At 39.8% G+C, this 17,916-nt stretch overlaps 2 protein-coding genes across 4 annotated transcripts in view; one reads left to right on the top strand and one right to left on the bottom strand.

Moving 5' to 3' along the window:
* The window catches only part of ngdn (neuroguidin), a 21,060-nt gene extending 14,593 nt beyond the window's left edge, over positions 1-6,467 (top strand). For 2 of the 3 annotated variants that reach the window (XM_022253096.2, XM_022253094.2), the window contains exons 10-12: positions 2,952-3,058; positions 3,375-3,393; positions 5,108-6,467. In XM_022253096.2, the coding sequence (XP_022108788.2) occupies positions 2,952-3,058; positions 3,375-3,393; positions 5,108-5,161 (180 nt within the window). In that variant the 3' untranslated portion in view covers positions 5,162-6,467. The remainder of the gene's footprint in view (positions 1-2,951; positions 3,059-3,374; positions 3,394-5,107) is intronic. The other variant, XM_022253095.2, reaches the window with a different exon arrangement.
* LOC110989026 (uncharacterized) lies at positions 6,458-17,916 on the bottom strand. Its single transcript, XM_022253093.2, has 11 exons — positions 17,451-17,916; positions 16,458-16,697; positions 15,500-15,621; positions 14,345-14,583; positions 13,801-13,905; positions 13,043-13,249; positions 12,841-12,939; positions 10,426-10,524; positions 9,739-9,864; positions 8,710-8,802; positions 6,458-7,650 (listed from the first exon to the last, which is right to left on the bottom strand). Exons 1-11 carry the CDS (start codon positions 17,724-17,726, stop codon positions 7,535-7,537), a joined length of 1,722 nt encoding a protein of 573 aa, XP_022108785.2. The 5' UTR covers positions 17,727-17,916; the 3' UTR covers positions 6,458-7,534.

Raw genomic sequence — 17,916 nt, 5'->3', positions numbered from 1 at the left:
ACAGAAAAAAATGAAAAATCGCCCGGCCCAGCAAAATAAACATAAATAAATAAATGGGCCTGCACCAAATGATACAATGCCTGAATATATCCCCATCTTTTGATGTGTGGATTGCAGATCATGTGACATGAAGTATTCAAATTAATTCATGATGCAAGTGCATCACAAACACAGTACAACTATAACCATTCAGGGGTTAATGCATTGTATTAGGTAACAAATATGCACATTTGAGAGCATCTCAAAAGTCGGGAACATTTCCGTTTGGAATGCTGGAAGTGGAATGTTTTGTGAATACATTTCTGACTTTGAGACAGATTTGTATCATAAATAGCATGTTATTGATTTACTTCTGTTTCCAGCTGTAAATTTATTACGCCATGATGTACACAGAAATAGACAAAAAACCCTTTGTTTCAAGTGTTGGATTTGAACAAGTTGATTACTTTTGCGTTGTGCATTATTGGTCTTGTCAGTTCCCTCTCAAAAAAATCCTTCAACACTTATTCTGTCCCTCAATTTATGACATTTTCCTGAACAAGGTACTGAAAGTATTGAAGGTCTTTGATCTCATGTACATGTACTTCTCAGACTAAAGCCTGTAAATGTGCTGTACTACTCAGACTAAGGCCTGTAAATGTGCTGTACTACTCAGACTAAGGCCTGTCAATGTGCTGTACTACTCAGACTAAGGCCTGTAAATGTGCTGTACTACTCAGACTAAGGCCTGTCAATGTGCTGTACTACTCAGACTGAGGCCTGTAAATGTGCTGTACTACTCAGACTAAGGCCTGTAAATGTGCTGTACTACTCAGACTGAGGCCTGTAAATGTGCTGTACTACTCAGACTGAGGCCTGTAAATGTGCTGTACTACTCAGACTGAGGCCTGTAAATGTGCTGTACTACTCAGACTAAGGCCTGTAAATGTGCTGTACTACTCAGACTGAGGCCTGTAAATGTGCTGTACTACTCAGACTGAGGCCTGTAAATGTGCTGTACTACTCAGACTGAGGCCTGTAAATGTGCTGTACTACTCAGACTGAGGCCTGTAAATGTGCTGTACTACTCAGACTGAGGCCTGTAAATGTGCTGTACTACTCAGACTGAGGCCTGTAAATGTGCTGTACTACTCAGACTGAGGCCTGTAAATGTGCTGTACTACTCAGACTGAGGCCTGTAAATGTGCTGTACTACTCAGACTAAGGCCTGTAAATGTGCTGTACTACTCAGACTGAGGCCTGTAAATGTGCTGTACTACTCAGACTGAGGCCTGTAAATGTGCTGTACTACTCAGACTGAGGCCTGTAAATGTGCTGTACTACTCAGACTGAGGCCTGTAAATGTGCTGTACTACTCAGACTGAGGCCTGTAAATGTGCTGTACTACTCAGACTAAGGCCGGTAAATGTGCTGTACATGTACTAAGAGGAAGGCCTGTAAAAAGCTTAATATGACATGCAATACTCTTCCTAAAATCTCACCATAAGGACAACTTACATGTACCTCATCGGTTTGTCAATATAGCCACCTAAATAAAAGTTCACTTGTAAATTGCATTGTAATTGCATCTAAGTTATATCTAATCACAACACATGTTGCATATTAATACTCCAAAATCGAGCAAAACCTACCCTCAGCTGACACATTCCCAGCAAGGACCTATTTTTCCTGACAGAATTTAACCAGAGGTTTGAAGTGAGCCAACATACTGTGACAGGCCATGAACACAGGGGCGAGATGTCTCAGCTTTGTAGCTGATTTCAGCTCTTTCCGTTTTGGATTTCAGCTTTTTTTCCTCACTGGCTGTGTACAAAAGTATAGGAGATTTTCACAGTTTAGCTTCTTGATGCCTTTTTTTCCAGCTGTTTTCAGCTATTTTTATCATTGGTCAATCTCACCGCTGTGGAACACAGGGCTCCTGAACGTTCCACTACTGGACCGTTCAAATAGAACAGTGTGTCCCCCACAGAATAGTGTTCAACTGTGAGAACATGCCATTTCAGTGAGAATGTTCCCAGTGTTCAGACGTTTGACGCATTCCCTTACATACAGTTACTTTAGCACAACAAATAATGAATGCTTCACATTTGTTCGTTCCAGTTGGCATTGCCTTATGGAATACAGTAGTCTGTAACCTCATGAATTATTCTCACCATTCCCTTATTAGTTGTATAATGTTACCATAATTTCATGTTTTTTGTCATAGTTGTATTTGGGGGGAGGGGGAGTACAAGTATTCATAGTTCTGTTTCCCACAGATGGAGAGCTTGATATGATCGTTGGAGAGTACAGGTTTTTCTTTTTACAAGAACTGTGTGATACTGTTGAAATAATAGTTTGACCATTCCAAGCCTCATGTTTGTTTATTTGAAATAATTTACTGGTATCAAGGATGATCATATCAATTTATATTTTCAATAGCTTTGCCTATTGCAGTGTCAGGCACGGAGCTTGACCTGAAATGTCATAACATTACCAAGTCCGAGTACAATTTGATTTGTGGTTGTTTGAGTTTAAAAAGTTTTTGTTTATCATGGTGTTTTCACAAATTAATCATTGGCATACCAATATTTCTTTGTCAAACTTTTCCCCAAAGTTGTGATGTGATTTGAATCATAGTGAGTGTAAAATCTAGATTAATTCTAAGACACCGTTCTCTGTGGTCCATTTAGCAGGGATTAGCTCTTCGACTATTTCATGCATGCTTCAGAAATTAAATGTGCACTTCCATGATGTCTAAACAGGTTTTGGAACAAGTTTTCAGCAAAAAATTTCCTGCCACCCCACAAGTCTTTTTTTTTTCAATTCATACGTGTAGACATTTGAAATGATTTTTTAGGAAATGTGATCAAATTTCTTGATGTCAACTTAGTGAAATGAGACAATGATCCGGTGTCAAGTTCTGTATAAGTTCTCATTTTTGATTACATTTTAATTTTCTGCCCTTACAGCAAGCTCAGCGAAGGCTGGCCACAACCTCTAGTCTAAAGTCGCTGACCCGCTTTGATGACATCACTGCCCTGGATCAGACACGTGAAGATATGCCTGCTAAGAAGAAGTAAGAAGATGCCAACTTGTTTTGTGTCCACCCACATTGTTTGTCTCAAGTATGATGTAATGACTAGCAGTAGCATGTACATTATTCAGTTACTTCTTGGCACTGAAGTCAGGCCTGGAGACGTTTTGTCATCTGACTGCTAAATTTAAAGTCATTGGGGAAAGGCTGTGGTAGAGCTCAGATTGAAGGATTAGATTCATTTTCAGACTCGCCGTAATGCTAGCATGATACGTCATAAAATGTTTTGATGACATTTTATGTGAAGTGTTAATACTTCGTAGATTAACATATTTATTGTCGTTTCTCTCTATTCTAGGAGGAAGTTGCCAAGCAAGGTAAGCTAAGTACTTTATCCCTCTAGTATTTTGTATTAGAGCTATTTATTAATGGAAATGGTGGCAGTTTTTTGGGACTTGCCACATAAATAAACTATGTAATGACATCACAGCATTTTGACAGTACATATGGGCATCATGGTACTGCCCAATAGGCTCATCATGTCCACTGTTGGGATATGAGCTCTTCAGCTTGTACAATACTTTACCATGTGCCTATGTGTGCATCGGCAGGACTCGGACCAAAACACAGAATCTTATTCAAACTCGGACTGAATGCTCAAAAATCATTTTAGACATTTGACAGGCAGTGTCGTTTAATTAGGAATTAAGTTTCATAATTATTGCACAATTTTTTTCAAAGGCAGGCTGAGCCTTTTTAAATGAAAAAAATGGAGCAATTGACATGGGACCTGTTAAATTCAATTGCTGTAGCAAGAGAACATTGATTGATGATATTCTTTCTACCAACAGGATGTTGTTGGAATATGCCATTTGCAGGTGACATTTGAATAAAATCTGGTACACTTAGTTCTTAAAATTCACATGAACATAAAAATTTGATTGTCCATACTAGAGACACTTGCTATACCACGTGATTCGGGGCAAGCTTTTGCTTTGTTACATAAGAGATGCCTTGCACCAATACACTGTTTTCAATGGATAAGAAGGGCACAAAGGAACCAGTCCATTCCAGCGATGGTTGTCACTGTGCAAAAGCTTGCCCAGAATCACGAGGCATATGTCAACAGTGTCTTTAATGTGGGGAATTGAATTGTTATGTCTATGTGCAATAAGTGTACCAGATTTTATTCAATTTAATTCGCCAAAGGCTTATCAGCAGGGTTCCCTTTTCAGTGAGGCATGTATTTTTGAGATACGAACCTTTTTAGGAATTACCTGTGGTATTATTTTTTAGCCCCAAACCAGAATTTGAAAACCAAATGTTTCAAATCCATTCAAAGGCAACAAATAGTGACTTTTGACAGTCATTTGTACAATGTATAGTACCTGACAGTCATTTGTACCATGTATGGTATTTGACAGTCATTTGTACAATGTATGGTATTTGACAGTCATTTGTACAATGTATGGTATTTGACAGTCATTTGTACAATGTATGGTACTTGACAGTCATTTGTAGAACGTATGGTATTTGACAGTCATTTGTACAATGTACGGTACTTGACAGTCATTTGTACAATGTATGGTACATGTATTTCTCATTGCAATCCTACAATTTGCAATACTCCAAGGACTTGCTACAAAGCAATATCTGCAACAAGGCAGGCTGTACACAGCTGTCAAGTTCAACATGCCTGCAGTTTTCCACCACAGACTTGTGGTCATTTGTGTGTACAAAACAAATTCGGTTTAGGCGTGCATGCTGTTACTGGAAATAGTTCACAGAAGGGTTGGCGTTGGAATCTCGTTATCTGCCCCTATGAATAGAGATTACCTAATTGTATTTACATGGCCTTTGGCATCAACTATTTCATTATGCATTTCATTAAAAATGTAGACATAAATATTCCATAGTTCTCTACTTAACTGGATAATCCAAGCTTTTGTTTGGGCTGAAACTGAAAATTTTGTAAAAGTTTCAATGAGTCACTCCGATTCAGTGCTCTATTTTTTCTGTTCATCCGTGATCTCGTTTATAATGCTGTCACACAAATGATGAAACTAATTTAAGTCTTCTTTTGTTTTCTAGTTGCGGAAGAAGCTACAAAAGAGTGCAGCCAAGAAGAGGAAGAGAAAGTTCTGAGTTCACGTATCCATCCTTTTTACAGGCTGAAAATCGTAGGCACATAATCATGTACCGGTACATGTTGCCTTGCTGTGACCAAAACTGTTGGAATTCAGGGAAGTCATTATGAATTCAATTGTTACACTTTGTAATGTCATTCTTGTGCACCCTTAAAAAGTTACTAGTTTAACCTTTTACCTGTGGTATAATTTTTGGTGAAAATGTCAACCTTTTAAAAAAGGCAAGATAGAACTGTATATGTCGAGTATTTCTCACCACAACTTCCTATTTTTCAACACCCTGAAGGGTCATTTGCAGCAGTTAAGTTCAAGTTCAAACACATGGACTACCTCCACAGATCTTTTGGTCTTTGTGGATGTGTGTGTACAAAACAAACTTGCCTTTGTAAGGAGATCAAATAGGATGAAATAAATTACACACAAAAACTATTAACCTTAACTCTGCAGTTACTAATGAAATCATATGTATGCTTGTTGGATTCAGAATGATTAGGGGAAAGAACATTAGTCTTGAATGTTGGTAAACATTTCCAACAAATCAGTTATGATTGCAGTTTTTGTTGATTCAAAGAACAGCAGTACTAAGTATCTTCAACGGGATGTCTAGAAAATATCACGTTTTTCACCATTTACAAATACAGTTTATCGGTTTGATATGCCAAAGTTTTTCCTTGATGCTGTCATTAAAAAAAGCTGGTAATATTTTTGGCTCCTTCGTATTCCCAATATACGTTTGGACATTATGTTGAATTTAATCAAACACTGTGTGAAATCTTGAGTAAAGAACTGTAAGCGGATGTCGTCATTCTCTTGTATATGATACAAGTGCACAGTCTCTCTATTGAGTACATTCAGAATGTGCCAAAACACTTCTGTGTTTTAAGAAAAAGTATTACAGAAGAGAACGATGACATCTGTACTCATCACAGTGTTTCAGATGGTCCATTTCAGAATTGATAGTTCTCGAGTTAACTTCTGTTTTAAAAGAAAGGTTTTATACTTATGTGTATATGTTTACTTATCTGTGTATCAGTTGTTTTTTGGATCAGATGCTTGACATTAAGAGCAACAGGTACTTAAAACAATTACACATAGTGTCTTTCAAATAGGAAATCAGAAATGGGGGTGCATTGCTTATAGCCACATGCAAGTGTATACTTATACTTTATTTTAGCTAGTTTTCCTCTTTCGTCTGATATCAAATATTTGCCTGCTTGCTTTTTGTTTTAAATTCTTGATGATGCTGAGTTGAAACAAACTACCGAGATGCAAACTGAAAAATAAAATAGGTGTATTCTGGAAAACAGGTCACTCTTTTGTGTTTATTGGGGAACGTGTTTGTTGCCGGTAAGTTACACTATGTTTTCAGATGAATAAGGTAAATATTGGATACATAAAGTACAGACCTATCTCACCAAATGAAGCTGTGGGTATACATGTATTTATTGGACCATTAATGTTAAATGACGTTTGGTCACTGGATGCTCGAAAGAAAGCGGAGCCTTCTGTTGCAGATTTAGAATATTATGAAGACCGGCATTTTGGGTAACTTAATCTTTCTGAGATTCACAATACGAGGGACTGTTGGCTGCTTGCCGTCAAGAAAACTCTCCACCTTTTCCTAAAGGTGGGCCACATGTTGGCATGCTCTCTCACAGAAAACATGCCTGCTGCAAGATTTTTCCCCTTTCTTTGGCAAAAAGTCCGTCATATAATAAAGAAACGATGAACAATTATTCACCCAAATCATGCAATAGTTACTTCCATTCATTTTCATTGGAATGTTTTACATTCATGAAATATGTTGAGAAATATTCACGCCCTTCCAATCTGTGCTTATCCATTGCCTTGTAAGTAATCAACATCAAGTGGTGACACTGGTGTACAGTGTGTCTGCTGATCAGGTCCCGGATGTATTTGCAAAACAACTGCAAAATATTGACAACTGTACAGGAAACGTGATACATGTACTACTGAATACAAATAAATAAAAAAATAGAACAACTGCTAAGTATGCCAAATGAAGTGAATGTGTCTTTACAAAACATACTACAAAATAAGAATTTAGGAATCATCGAACTTAACTTTATACAGTTAAAGGAAAGAAAAATGGATTTGTACGTGCATGGAAAAGTGGAAGCTTGAAAATTTAATACATGTATTTTAAGTTAAAGTAGAAGAAATGATACCAAGAGTTTGTGGAAGTGGTGTTTAAGCTACCCCTATCGTTCGGATAAACAACTGAAGAGTGAGTCGAAGTAAAAATCAAATTAAAACATCAAATATCTCTTTTTGGCCCTGGCGTCTCCTTCTGATCCACGGTTTTACTTCATACAAACCAACCAATTCATACAATACAGAAATAAGAATTTTACAAGGCACATGTACCACACATGACAGGGCAGTGTTTACGGATGACTGGCATCTGATCACAGAAAGGCGCCAGTCTGCTTGTACACCATCGAGATATATCGGCTTTGCATTGTGCTGTGAACGAAACAACAAATTCGATATTCTATTTAGGCTCTAAGCTCGCTTGCCTTAAATCACGCACCAGCGACAGACCTAACCATTTCTTGTCCTATTCATAAATCCCTTTGGAATTCAGTTACGATGTGTAAAATACGCATTGTCAAAATCAATTCAAGAGTTATCACGTTCAGTAAGCTAGTGTGAGATCTGATACCAACCCATATTATTGTGATCGTAAGCGGGGGGGTGCAGTGATGTGCAACGGGATGCAGATTTCTAAAGCGAAATTCGGACGCTGTCAAACACAAACTTGGGACGGTAATATAGATTACAAATACAAAACTGGGGCGGTGAAAATGGGTGATAAAATCATTGAATGATGAGCTTCGAAAATACAACCATATTCAGATATGGGTGCACTGTGCATTGTCTTATGATGTGTTTTTGTACACGTAATGACACTCAAATTGGTTGAAATTATTATTCTTCAACCGGCAAACAAAGTCCTTGTAACGCCACTGCTTTTAGCTCTGCAGTGATCAGTTGGGAGTGATCATTTGCTATCGGAGCCAAAAGAGATAAGAGTTCTCGATTCACAAATATGTCTTTGTGCTTTTTATCACTTTGAGCAAGTTTCTCCTTCTAATAGAGTTTACAGATGGCGTAACCCCATGCCAACCAACTGCTGCAACTACGACCGACAGCTCTTTTGCCTTCTCTTTGGCGGTTGTAGAAAATAAACATTAGAGCATCTTCTACAATCGCAAATACTAACTTATTCAGCTTGAAACTTCATGAAAGTTCGGCTTAGGCTATACGCCGTGCTATTGGCCGTGCCGAACCTAATCAAAGTGAGCGACAGCGCTCAATGCTGAACTTCATAAAACCTGTGTCGTGCCGCTGCCATTCAGAACACCGATTGCGCGGCACACTCTGTCCAGCTAAAGGGCTTGCTGTGTCGAATGCAGTTTGTCGAGCCGAATTGGCGCCGTGCTACTGCCGTGCCGAACTAAAAAAAATAAAGGTTCTGCACAGTAGTAACGTGGTGTAGTGACCGATTTGTGTATAACGTACCTGAGCAGTCCGGTGGTCTGTATCCCACGGGGCAGGTGCAGGTGCAAGTCGAAGGATCAAGAGTTCCTCCATTGTAACAAGACAGGTTACATTCTATATTGAAATACAAGAATGAAAAATCTAATACGAAAATTGTTAAAAAAATGTATTAAATTTTTCAACACCCATGTCATGTTTTCAAGCAACGTTTTTACTTTCCTCGGAATTATTACTCAGAGCATCCAGCAGGTGTAACAATTCGACTTTGCCTCCAGTAGATGTTGAAAGGACTGAAATGCACTGAAACTCGTAAGCTTGAGGGAAAAACGGTTTACAGAAACTGATGAAGCCTCTGGTCTGTGGCGTAGATCTGTGCTGGAAATTGGGGGTGGGGGTGGGGGTGGGGAAAGGTGGGGGATGATATGCCCGGCCATGAAATTTGAAAAGTGGGAGGGCTATACTCCGTATACATGAGGGGCGATGTCCATGGTAAAGATGTACATCTGTAATGTGTATCAAATTTATGCAGAATCTTATATCAGAATGGCATATTTACGACTTTAAAAAATTGTTTTCCCGCTTTGGTGAGTTACATTTTAATCCTAAAACTTCATCAAAATCTGCTTTAATTTTTTGCTTTTCACAAAAAGTGGGGTGGGGGGCGGATTGAATGATTCAATGGCCCACCTCCACCTCAAAAAGTGGGGGATATAAAACCTCCACCCCCCGGGATTTATGCCCACCTCTGGTTTCCCTTGTCTGTTGTCAACTCAAAGAGGATTCAAATGAAAAATGTAAGAAGCTAACTGAAAACTACACTCGACTCAACGAATGGACATTACCACAAAACAGTACGGGGAAAAAACTCCGTTTATCTTGAGTCTTTATAACAGCTTTCTTGATTTCCAAGGATGGATTTGCGCCGGGGATATGTTAATTAATTTGAATGTTTGCCCTCCACGTCGGGCAGGGCAGAAATCAAAATTAATGAACTTTTTTGATTTGATTTAATTGACTTCTGCTGACTTCACAGTTCAGCGGTTATTTTACCTTCACACGTGAGTCCGCTCCAAGGAAATGGGCAGTAGCAACGGCACATACCGTTGTGCAGCTCGTACCCAGGAACCTTCGAATAAGTGCCGTTGTTTTCACAAGCATTCTCTGACTGTTGACATGCTGATAAAAAGAGGTTTGCCCAAAATACTCATTTTAGCAGTTGGAGTCGAAACAGATATTGACAAGGCAACCCGTAAAGGGCAGAAAGGATACTTTTTGTCCGTTCCAGGGGAAGCATTTTGTCGTGCAGTGAAGAAGGCGTCTTGTGGGTCAAAAAGATGTCTTGCAAGAAACGATAAGCAATCGGGAAAAAAAAATCAGAACTGCGTCGAAAAAAGCCCCCTGCCAAACGTTTAAACTTTACACCTGTTACATTGAGCACATTTTAGGACCAACTGCTTAAAAGTATTGTATAGTTCTCGCAAAATGTCAAAATTCGGCTCCCGGCTCCGTAAAAAGGTTAACCCAACGCACACAGACTGCAATGTGGATTGAAAATGTCTACAGCGTGCATTTTTCGTTTGACTCCAAAGAGCTCAAGCGTGGCTCTGTTGCACTGCTCTTGCGTTGGGTGCGCACTCCATACATTGGTTTGAAATATTTCATATCATTTGATATACAACGCACCAATCAGATGACAAGAAGTCATGCATGTAATGTATAAATAATTGCAAAACTTACCACATCCAAAGCAGTAAACTGGGCAATAATCAGTACCCAAACCGGCTGGTGGCTGCCTATAGCCTGACCAACATTCTCTGTCTGTTATCGGGCACTGCTCTATTGAAACGGAAAACACAAACGATAGAAATATGACACAGAGGAGCAAATATTGCTGTAGTAATACACCCATGGAAATTGGTCATTTCAATGGCTCTATATACATGTATGCACGGTTTATTTGAATCTGGGAAATTGAGATTTTCCTTGAACATTTCAAAGGGGGAACCTTTGGAGCACCAAACACAACATGCATATGACCCTTTTGGTATTACATGTTTCGATTTTTCCTGTTCGGAGGGTAACTTGATGGAGACTCTCCACTCTTCCTTGGCCGTTCCTACTTTTCTGCATAACGCGAAGCCTAATATATTTCTAGTAGCGTTCGATTAAATTTCTCTGTTTTAGAACAAACCATTATGGGAGTTTTGCATACAAGTTTTGTACTATCGAAAGCCATCTGTTATTTGTACCTTTCAGGAACTAATATAAAAAGCAAATACATAAAAAGAGCTCCTCATATGCCACACACTGAGACAGTAATTGTAACGAAAAGTACGTGAATCAGCTCTTATGGGGACAAACAATGATCTAACCTCGTCCAACTTCGTTCCAATAAACTGTTCCCTGATTCAGTACGTTCGATTCAATAGCATATAATTAATATTTAACGTGTACCCTGTGATGGTAAATCCAATGTGATTCTGTTTCCAGTTCCCATGTACAAATGCCTTATCAACTACACGTTGGTCAAGGTCAGGCATGTAGCAGCCACTACATTTTAATTGTGTTTTGATTTGAGTTTTTGGTATTGTTGAAGTGGGATGGTTCTGGATCGGTTTGAAAGTCTTGGTGTTTGGAGCAGAGCGAATATTAGGATAAAGCTTCCACTCTGGGATGGGATCTAATGAAAAGTGACAATAACATTTACTAGTAGCGATAAGAGGACTTTATACAAAAGTGGTCCACCCCTTTTGGGGAGGGGGGTTGGTAACACATCCTCTATGTTACTTGTAAGTCCGTTTGTTTCTTTGTAAAATGTAATAATTAATCATCGATTCTGGAGTGTGTCAAGTTTACTTTACAGTGTCTAGAAGCTTTATATTCTGCTGTTGTCCTCCATGACAAATCTGCCAGCCTTGTGTTGAATACTTTGTGACTGTCTTGTATTCAAAGCACTCGGTAGATCCAAAGTGGCGAAGGAAAAGTCTAGCATAGGTATAATAAATTGCAATGACTTGTAAATGGATTGCGTATCTCTCTTGTAGGAATGCTTTTCGAGTATTCCGAGCACGCAGGTGCGAGTGCAGTTGAAGACTAATCGATGCGAGTGCATTCCGTAATTTGAAGCTCGCAGTGAATCTTAACCCCATTAATATATTAATTTCCCCCGCCTTATAAAACAGTCCGTTGATTTGTGCATATTCATATTGAACGTCACATTGAAAATTTGCTGGTTAAGATTCTGACGTTTTTAAATTAAATTCTTTTTCGGGTACTTGCACTTTCCCTCTGATGGATGATGTACCCGTTGCTAGTTCTGCGATTTTAAGCGTTCTGCGGCTTAAGCATGTGGTTCCCCAGTCTAACGTTAATCATAAATATGTTTATATTCGCAGAATCACATCCCTGCGTGGAAGAGCGGGAAGCCGCAAAGGGGTGCACTGCACGACATCACGGAAACGTGGCTGGCAAATGTTTTTTGGTTTCTTGCACGGTTAACATGATGCCCGTCTTAGGTAGGCCTACAAAACACGGAGACGAAAGAGGGCAAAGGTTGCTTAACTGCTGTTTCACAGGAAAGGATCCAGGGGGTGAGGGCCAACCCCTGGCAGATCCAGGAATTTTGGCGGGGATGTCAGGCCGGAGATTGTTTTAATGTCTGGTTTTTGCGGATGATCGGAAACGATGATGAAACATTATATACGGCATACATTGATTGCAATGGTATTGTGCACCTACTTATTTTTTGTTTTTAATAATTTCCTCCTGTTTCCTTTTTTTCCTTGCTCAGAGCAGGAGAGGGGTTTCGATACCCACCCCTTGTCATTTTTGGGGGGGGCGGGAGGCTACATCTTAAGGTTGGAATTGAGGCCCGCTGAAAATATAAACCATGTAGGAGTCTTATTTCGCGTGCAGAGTTAAGGACAAAACAAAGACATAAAGTGGTCTCACCAATGGCGACAAGTAGATATGGTAGCTTATGTAGTACTATGCATATTGTAAGACCCCCCTATAACCTCCTGAATCCGCCCCCGATTCATGTTCTGGAATAATCAATGAATGTGAAGATTTCCAGTGCGATTAAAACAGCGTTTTGTCCAATATCTGTTGCTTAAATTGTTGCTTCTTGCAAAACATATAAAAAGTTGTTACCATCACAGGCACTGCCCTTGTAGCCGGAGGCACAGTAGCATTCACAAGTCTGAGGATCTAAAACGCCACTACCATTGCAGACGATTTCCACACCACAAACTAGGATGCAAAGAGAACACTGTTACTATACATTCTGTAAAGCAAGGGACGACTGTTATTGTTTCAGCGTGATTTTTTGGCACAGAAAGTTGGCTTGACTCACCTGGATTAGGTTGTGATGTGGTTAGATCAATCGTAGTCGTTGGTAAAGATGTAGCACCACTCAGAAATGATGAGTACCCGGATGCTAAAGCACATGTCTGACCGTCGTCATTGAGACTGAACCCAGTTAAACACTTGCAAATGTAGGATCCCTGAGTGTTTTCACAGGTGTGTTCACATCCATGAGACGCCTGACATTCGTCTACATCTGAAACCAAACAAATGAGAACTGCATGACCCATTTTAACATGGAATGCTAACGGGACAGAAGCAAATTAACATTCGTTCACCAACTGGAGCAGTGAGGCTATCAAAACTTCAGTTAGTACGGATGGGGTTGACCATGGCATAAGCAAGTTTTGTCACGCAAAGCAGAAACCAGCTCTCAGGTGATGTTTGTGAAGCAGTAAAACTCTCAGGTACTGCTCCAAATCTGAAATATGACTGATCTCTTAAGTCAAATGTTGTATATTTTAAGATGAAGGAAAGAAGAGTAAACGCAAGCTCCTTGCACAAATCTAAACGCAGTAAAAGGAAAGCTATATCGAAATTGGTTTCACAAATTGCTTGGGAGATTTATAAAGGTAAAAATGATTAAGACCTGTTCCATCTTCTCTTTTACTATTGAGGACTACAGATCCTCTCCTCTTCTAGTTTTAATGGTGGATAACTTTTTAGCTGACTGACTGCTGTTGAGACGTGTTTTATTTCAGTGGTGGAAATCCTTGTTTTACACCACACATTATTTGTCATACTTGCCTTCACAATTTGTCGTAGTTGAGTTCAGTTGGTATCCACGTAGACATTCACACTGGCACAGGATTTGATTGAGTTTTGAGTATGTCTGACACATTACAGCACATTCTGCAGGGGAAATATTACACAGTATGGGTATTATAGAGAGAAGGCCGAGCCTCAAGACATTCAGCCTGTAGAAAATTTGAGAACCTCATGCTTTACAGCATTTCTGTCTGCTCAACAGATAATTTAATGTACTCGTCAATAATAAAAATTAACATGTATTTGGTGTCACCACCTCAATATTTCGTTAAATAAACCATCGGAATGGCTATAAAGTGATACAACGTAAGTTAAACTTGAATCACTTTCTTGTAACTTTCTTCAGGTCAAAGACACTGTTGAATATAGACTGAATTCTGTAATTTGAATTCTGAAGAGCGACTATAGTAGCGAATGAAAAAAGTGTTTGCGACAACTACAAAAGCTTTGAAACAACGGAAGTTAAGAGCTGCATGACTCTGACTAAGCTATTGCTTGGAAAATCTTATCGCTTGTCGCTTACGATCACAGCTGTTTCCAACCCAGTTCTCGGTGCAGTTGCATTCGCATGTTGTTACATTCAGTTGGCCATTCCCGCTGCAGAGTGGATCCAGAGCGCATGAGCAGTTAGCTGTCGTTACGTCACACTCATTACTACATAGTCCATTATCACACCAACCGGAGCCACTCTCACACTGCGTGCAGGATTCGTTGACCGTACCATTGGTGTAGGGATTGAGAGTTGCATCCGTAAAGTACCCACTTGAGAGAACAAAGCAAAGAATTTACCTGTCGTTTGTTTTATATAGGTAATATAAACACGTTTTACATTTATACTAGGACTTTACCCAGCAAGATATGGGACGGATACCCCCCCATACACACACACACCCATAAGTGTGTATTTGCCTGTAACTGGGGACCCCCTATTGTTCCTCTTTTGTTTGTACTTTAACTTTTTAGAAGGTCACCCATACGTTTTGTATACAGTTTTCAATCGGGAACCCTCTGTCAATCGGAGACCTTATTGTCCTCTATTGTTCAGGGTCCCCAACCGAATGTAGAAACAAACTCACTCACACAGCCATCCAATCCCTCTCCGCACTCTAGACTATTGTTACCTACATCACCTTAGCCTGATGTGTGAAAAGAATTCCTCGGATGATCTACGCAAAGGTGTGTGTGTGGGGGGGGGGAGTTCTCCGTCCCATATCTTGTTTCAAATGGTTTAGGTAACATTATTTATGTCTGAAGAAAGCCTTAACTAATACGTCACTTGTGGCAAGGGGCATAAATAAAACGGACGAAACTTTGGCCGAATAGATGCATGCAGTGTCCAAAAAGCCGTCAGCAAACGACACGAGATATTGAGACAAACCGTTCCCTGCAGGACTGATGGCTCATGCTGTCTCAACTTGTGAACATCTGAAAGTCGTTCTTGAGTGTATTATCTCTTGCCACGGAACACAGAATTCCCTAATGCTTCCAACTTGGGCAATAAAGTGTTATTTGCTATTGGCTCCTCGGTAACAGTACCTTTTCAATGAAGTTGGGATGTCATTTGACAGTAACGATGGTATATTTGACTGATACTGAAGAGACTGCCATAAATGGCAGCAACGTTATTAGCCCATCGAATGTGTCGAAGTATAGGAAGCACTTGATTCAACCAAATTACATGTTTCTGTGATTGCACTTCCAGTAGAGCTGATTATGCTTCGTTTCTCCAGTGAAGGAATTGTGAAGATTTTTACAGTAATGCTGGGAACAGCCAACTGCTGACATTGAAGACCAAGAAAGCTACAAAAGGAAAACAGGGAAAAACGACATCGTTAATTACTCATATGACGAATACGATAAAGACGCTTAATTGGTGTTCGTGTGCACTGCAGTAGGAATAAGAATACTTGACGATATTTTTCCATGAGGACTGATATGATGACAAAAATTAATTATAACAAGTAACAACTGCCAACTGAAAAACCCATTCCACGTGCTTTAGCCCAGTAACATATAGTGTATATTGATGTTGAAGATTTAATCAGCGGCACAAACGTTCTGTATACAGCATAAAACAATGAATAAATGTTATTTCCCTCAAATTTCCTGTATCATTCCTATCGCTTATAACACAGACCCTTTGCTAACTGTCTGCTTGAAGTCGCAAGAGTATAGGCCCAAACCTTTTCACTGGCTTGACGGGAGTACAGCGATGTCTTTTTTTAACTAATTTTTAGTACCACGCATTTTGGCCGTTTTCTCCTTATTTCTAAAAACTGACGCCCAAGTCGTCAACAAACTAGCTGACTATTAATATGTATATTCATGCAGACGTCTTTTTGTTTAATTTTTTTGACAGAATGACGTCACGCACCGCCTCCACGCCTGTGCGTCTTGACATTGGTCGTCTGCATTCGTTACGACCACATGGAAACTAGTTGACTCTAGAGTTCGTACTCGCCAACCATATTACGATACTGTTCTCAAGATCTGTTGTCTGCGCTACCTTAATTTGTATTTGCCATAAGATCTTCGACTGTGACGCTTGTAATTGCAAAAACAATGCCCATGCTTTGAACAATGAATTGAACAATGGAACAGGGCTGTTTGCTAGCACCAAAGGTGAGAATTGGTACCAATCTGTAGATGTTGCAAATTGCTTGGGAATGTGCAGAGCAAGACTTCTGATGGTAGTTATAGTAGTCGCCAAAGGTGAACCACTGCGTCAATGTGTCGCTGAGGTGAACATCAATATCCGAGTAGCTTGCCATCTGAATCAACCACAGACCATCGGAAATAAGTTGAGCGTGAACAATCTCATACACGCAGGTTTCCAGGGCAGACCCAGCTGCTTCAGCGAGCTCTGTACTCCAAACCTGGATGAACATAATATCAACCAACAATGAATGAATGCAAACGTATGGAATGCCTTGCCCAGTTAACTACATGCTGTTTCCAACAGGTGTGGAGCTGCCGATACATCCACGACCACTTTATGTTTTAGTTTGTTCCTCCCGTCTTAAGAAAATCTTTTACACATGCTAAAACATCTAAAAAGTAATACAGAAAGTGACCCAATACATGACATGTACAATGCAAAGCACGGAAAGAATTCCACATCAGACCATCACAATTTATGAAGTTATTAACACCCCTAACTTAATCCTTCTTTTAAAGAATTATTGTACTACGTACAAAATCCTTTTTTCCTATAATTCATATATTACAAGTGAAAGCCGAATTTCGACGTTCACGATCTCGCGACCATGATGGCATGCACGCACAATGTTTGCTGCTAAGGTTACGACACACAATTATTCTAAACCCCTATGTCGAATACAGTGAGATTTTTTATTCATCATGGTTTGGAGATTGTTGGAGTGTGTGCCCAATGCATGTCAGGGAATACGGTGTATATCGGCACCTTTGAAGAACCAATTACTGTGCGCCTAATCAGCGCTCTGATCTTACATGCTTTCGTATTTATATTCCACATAGTATACAGTGGGTTGGTACAATTTTATTTAAATTGTGTATAGCCCCTTTAGTTTGTTTTTCATCTTCAGTACAGACTCCCTTTTTATCTTAAGTAATTGGTAAAAATTCCATGGTGATATAAATGCACTTACCACTTTATTCATGTCAGTAGCCGGTGGGTCTACAGAAGTTCTCCCCGTGTTATACACTTGCAGTAGCTGGGCTCGACCAACTCGATCGAAGGGCATTGGTCCGTAAGGAATGGGGGGCGCTGTCGTGTCTGTTTCGACATCAGATGGACCAGTGGTCGCTTCTAGAGCATCAGGTGGTGAAAATGGTGCGATGGGGAAGTCAGGTAAGATGGCGGAGACTACCAAATCCTTGCCCAGTAGAATCCAAAGGATGGGTCTTATCAAAATGAACGACATTTTGTCTGGTCCTCGCAAGGCGCCACATGAATTCTATTGGGAGTGTCTCCACAAATAGCGAATGTGTGGGTCTATTGTTATGTGACACTGAGGCGTGAGAACGTTGTGGCGTATGCCTGTTCAAAATTCTAATTGAATTCCTGAAATAGCTGTACACAAACTTCTCGTCCGCGTAAGACCGCAGAGAAAG

This window comes from Acanthaster planci, linkage group LG06 (assembly GCF_054643075.1).
Source record: "Acanthaster planci isolate LZ-2023a linkage group LG06, COTS_SCS, whole genome shotgun sequence".
NCBI lineage: Eukaryota > Metazoa > Echinodermata > Asteroidea > Valvatida > Acanthasteridae > Acanthaster > Acanthaster planci.
This window is presented reverse-complemented; position numbering and strand designations above follow the sequence as displayed.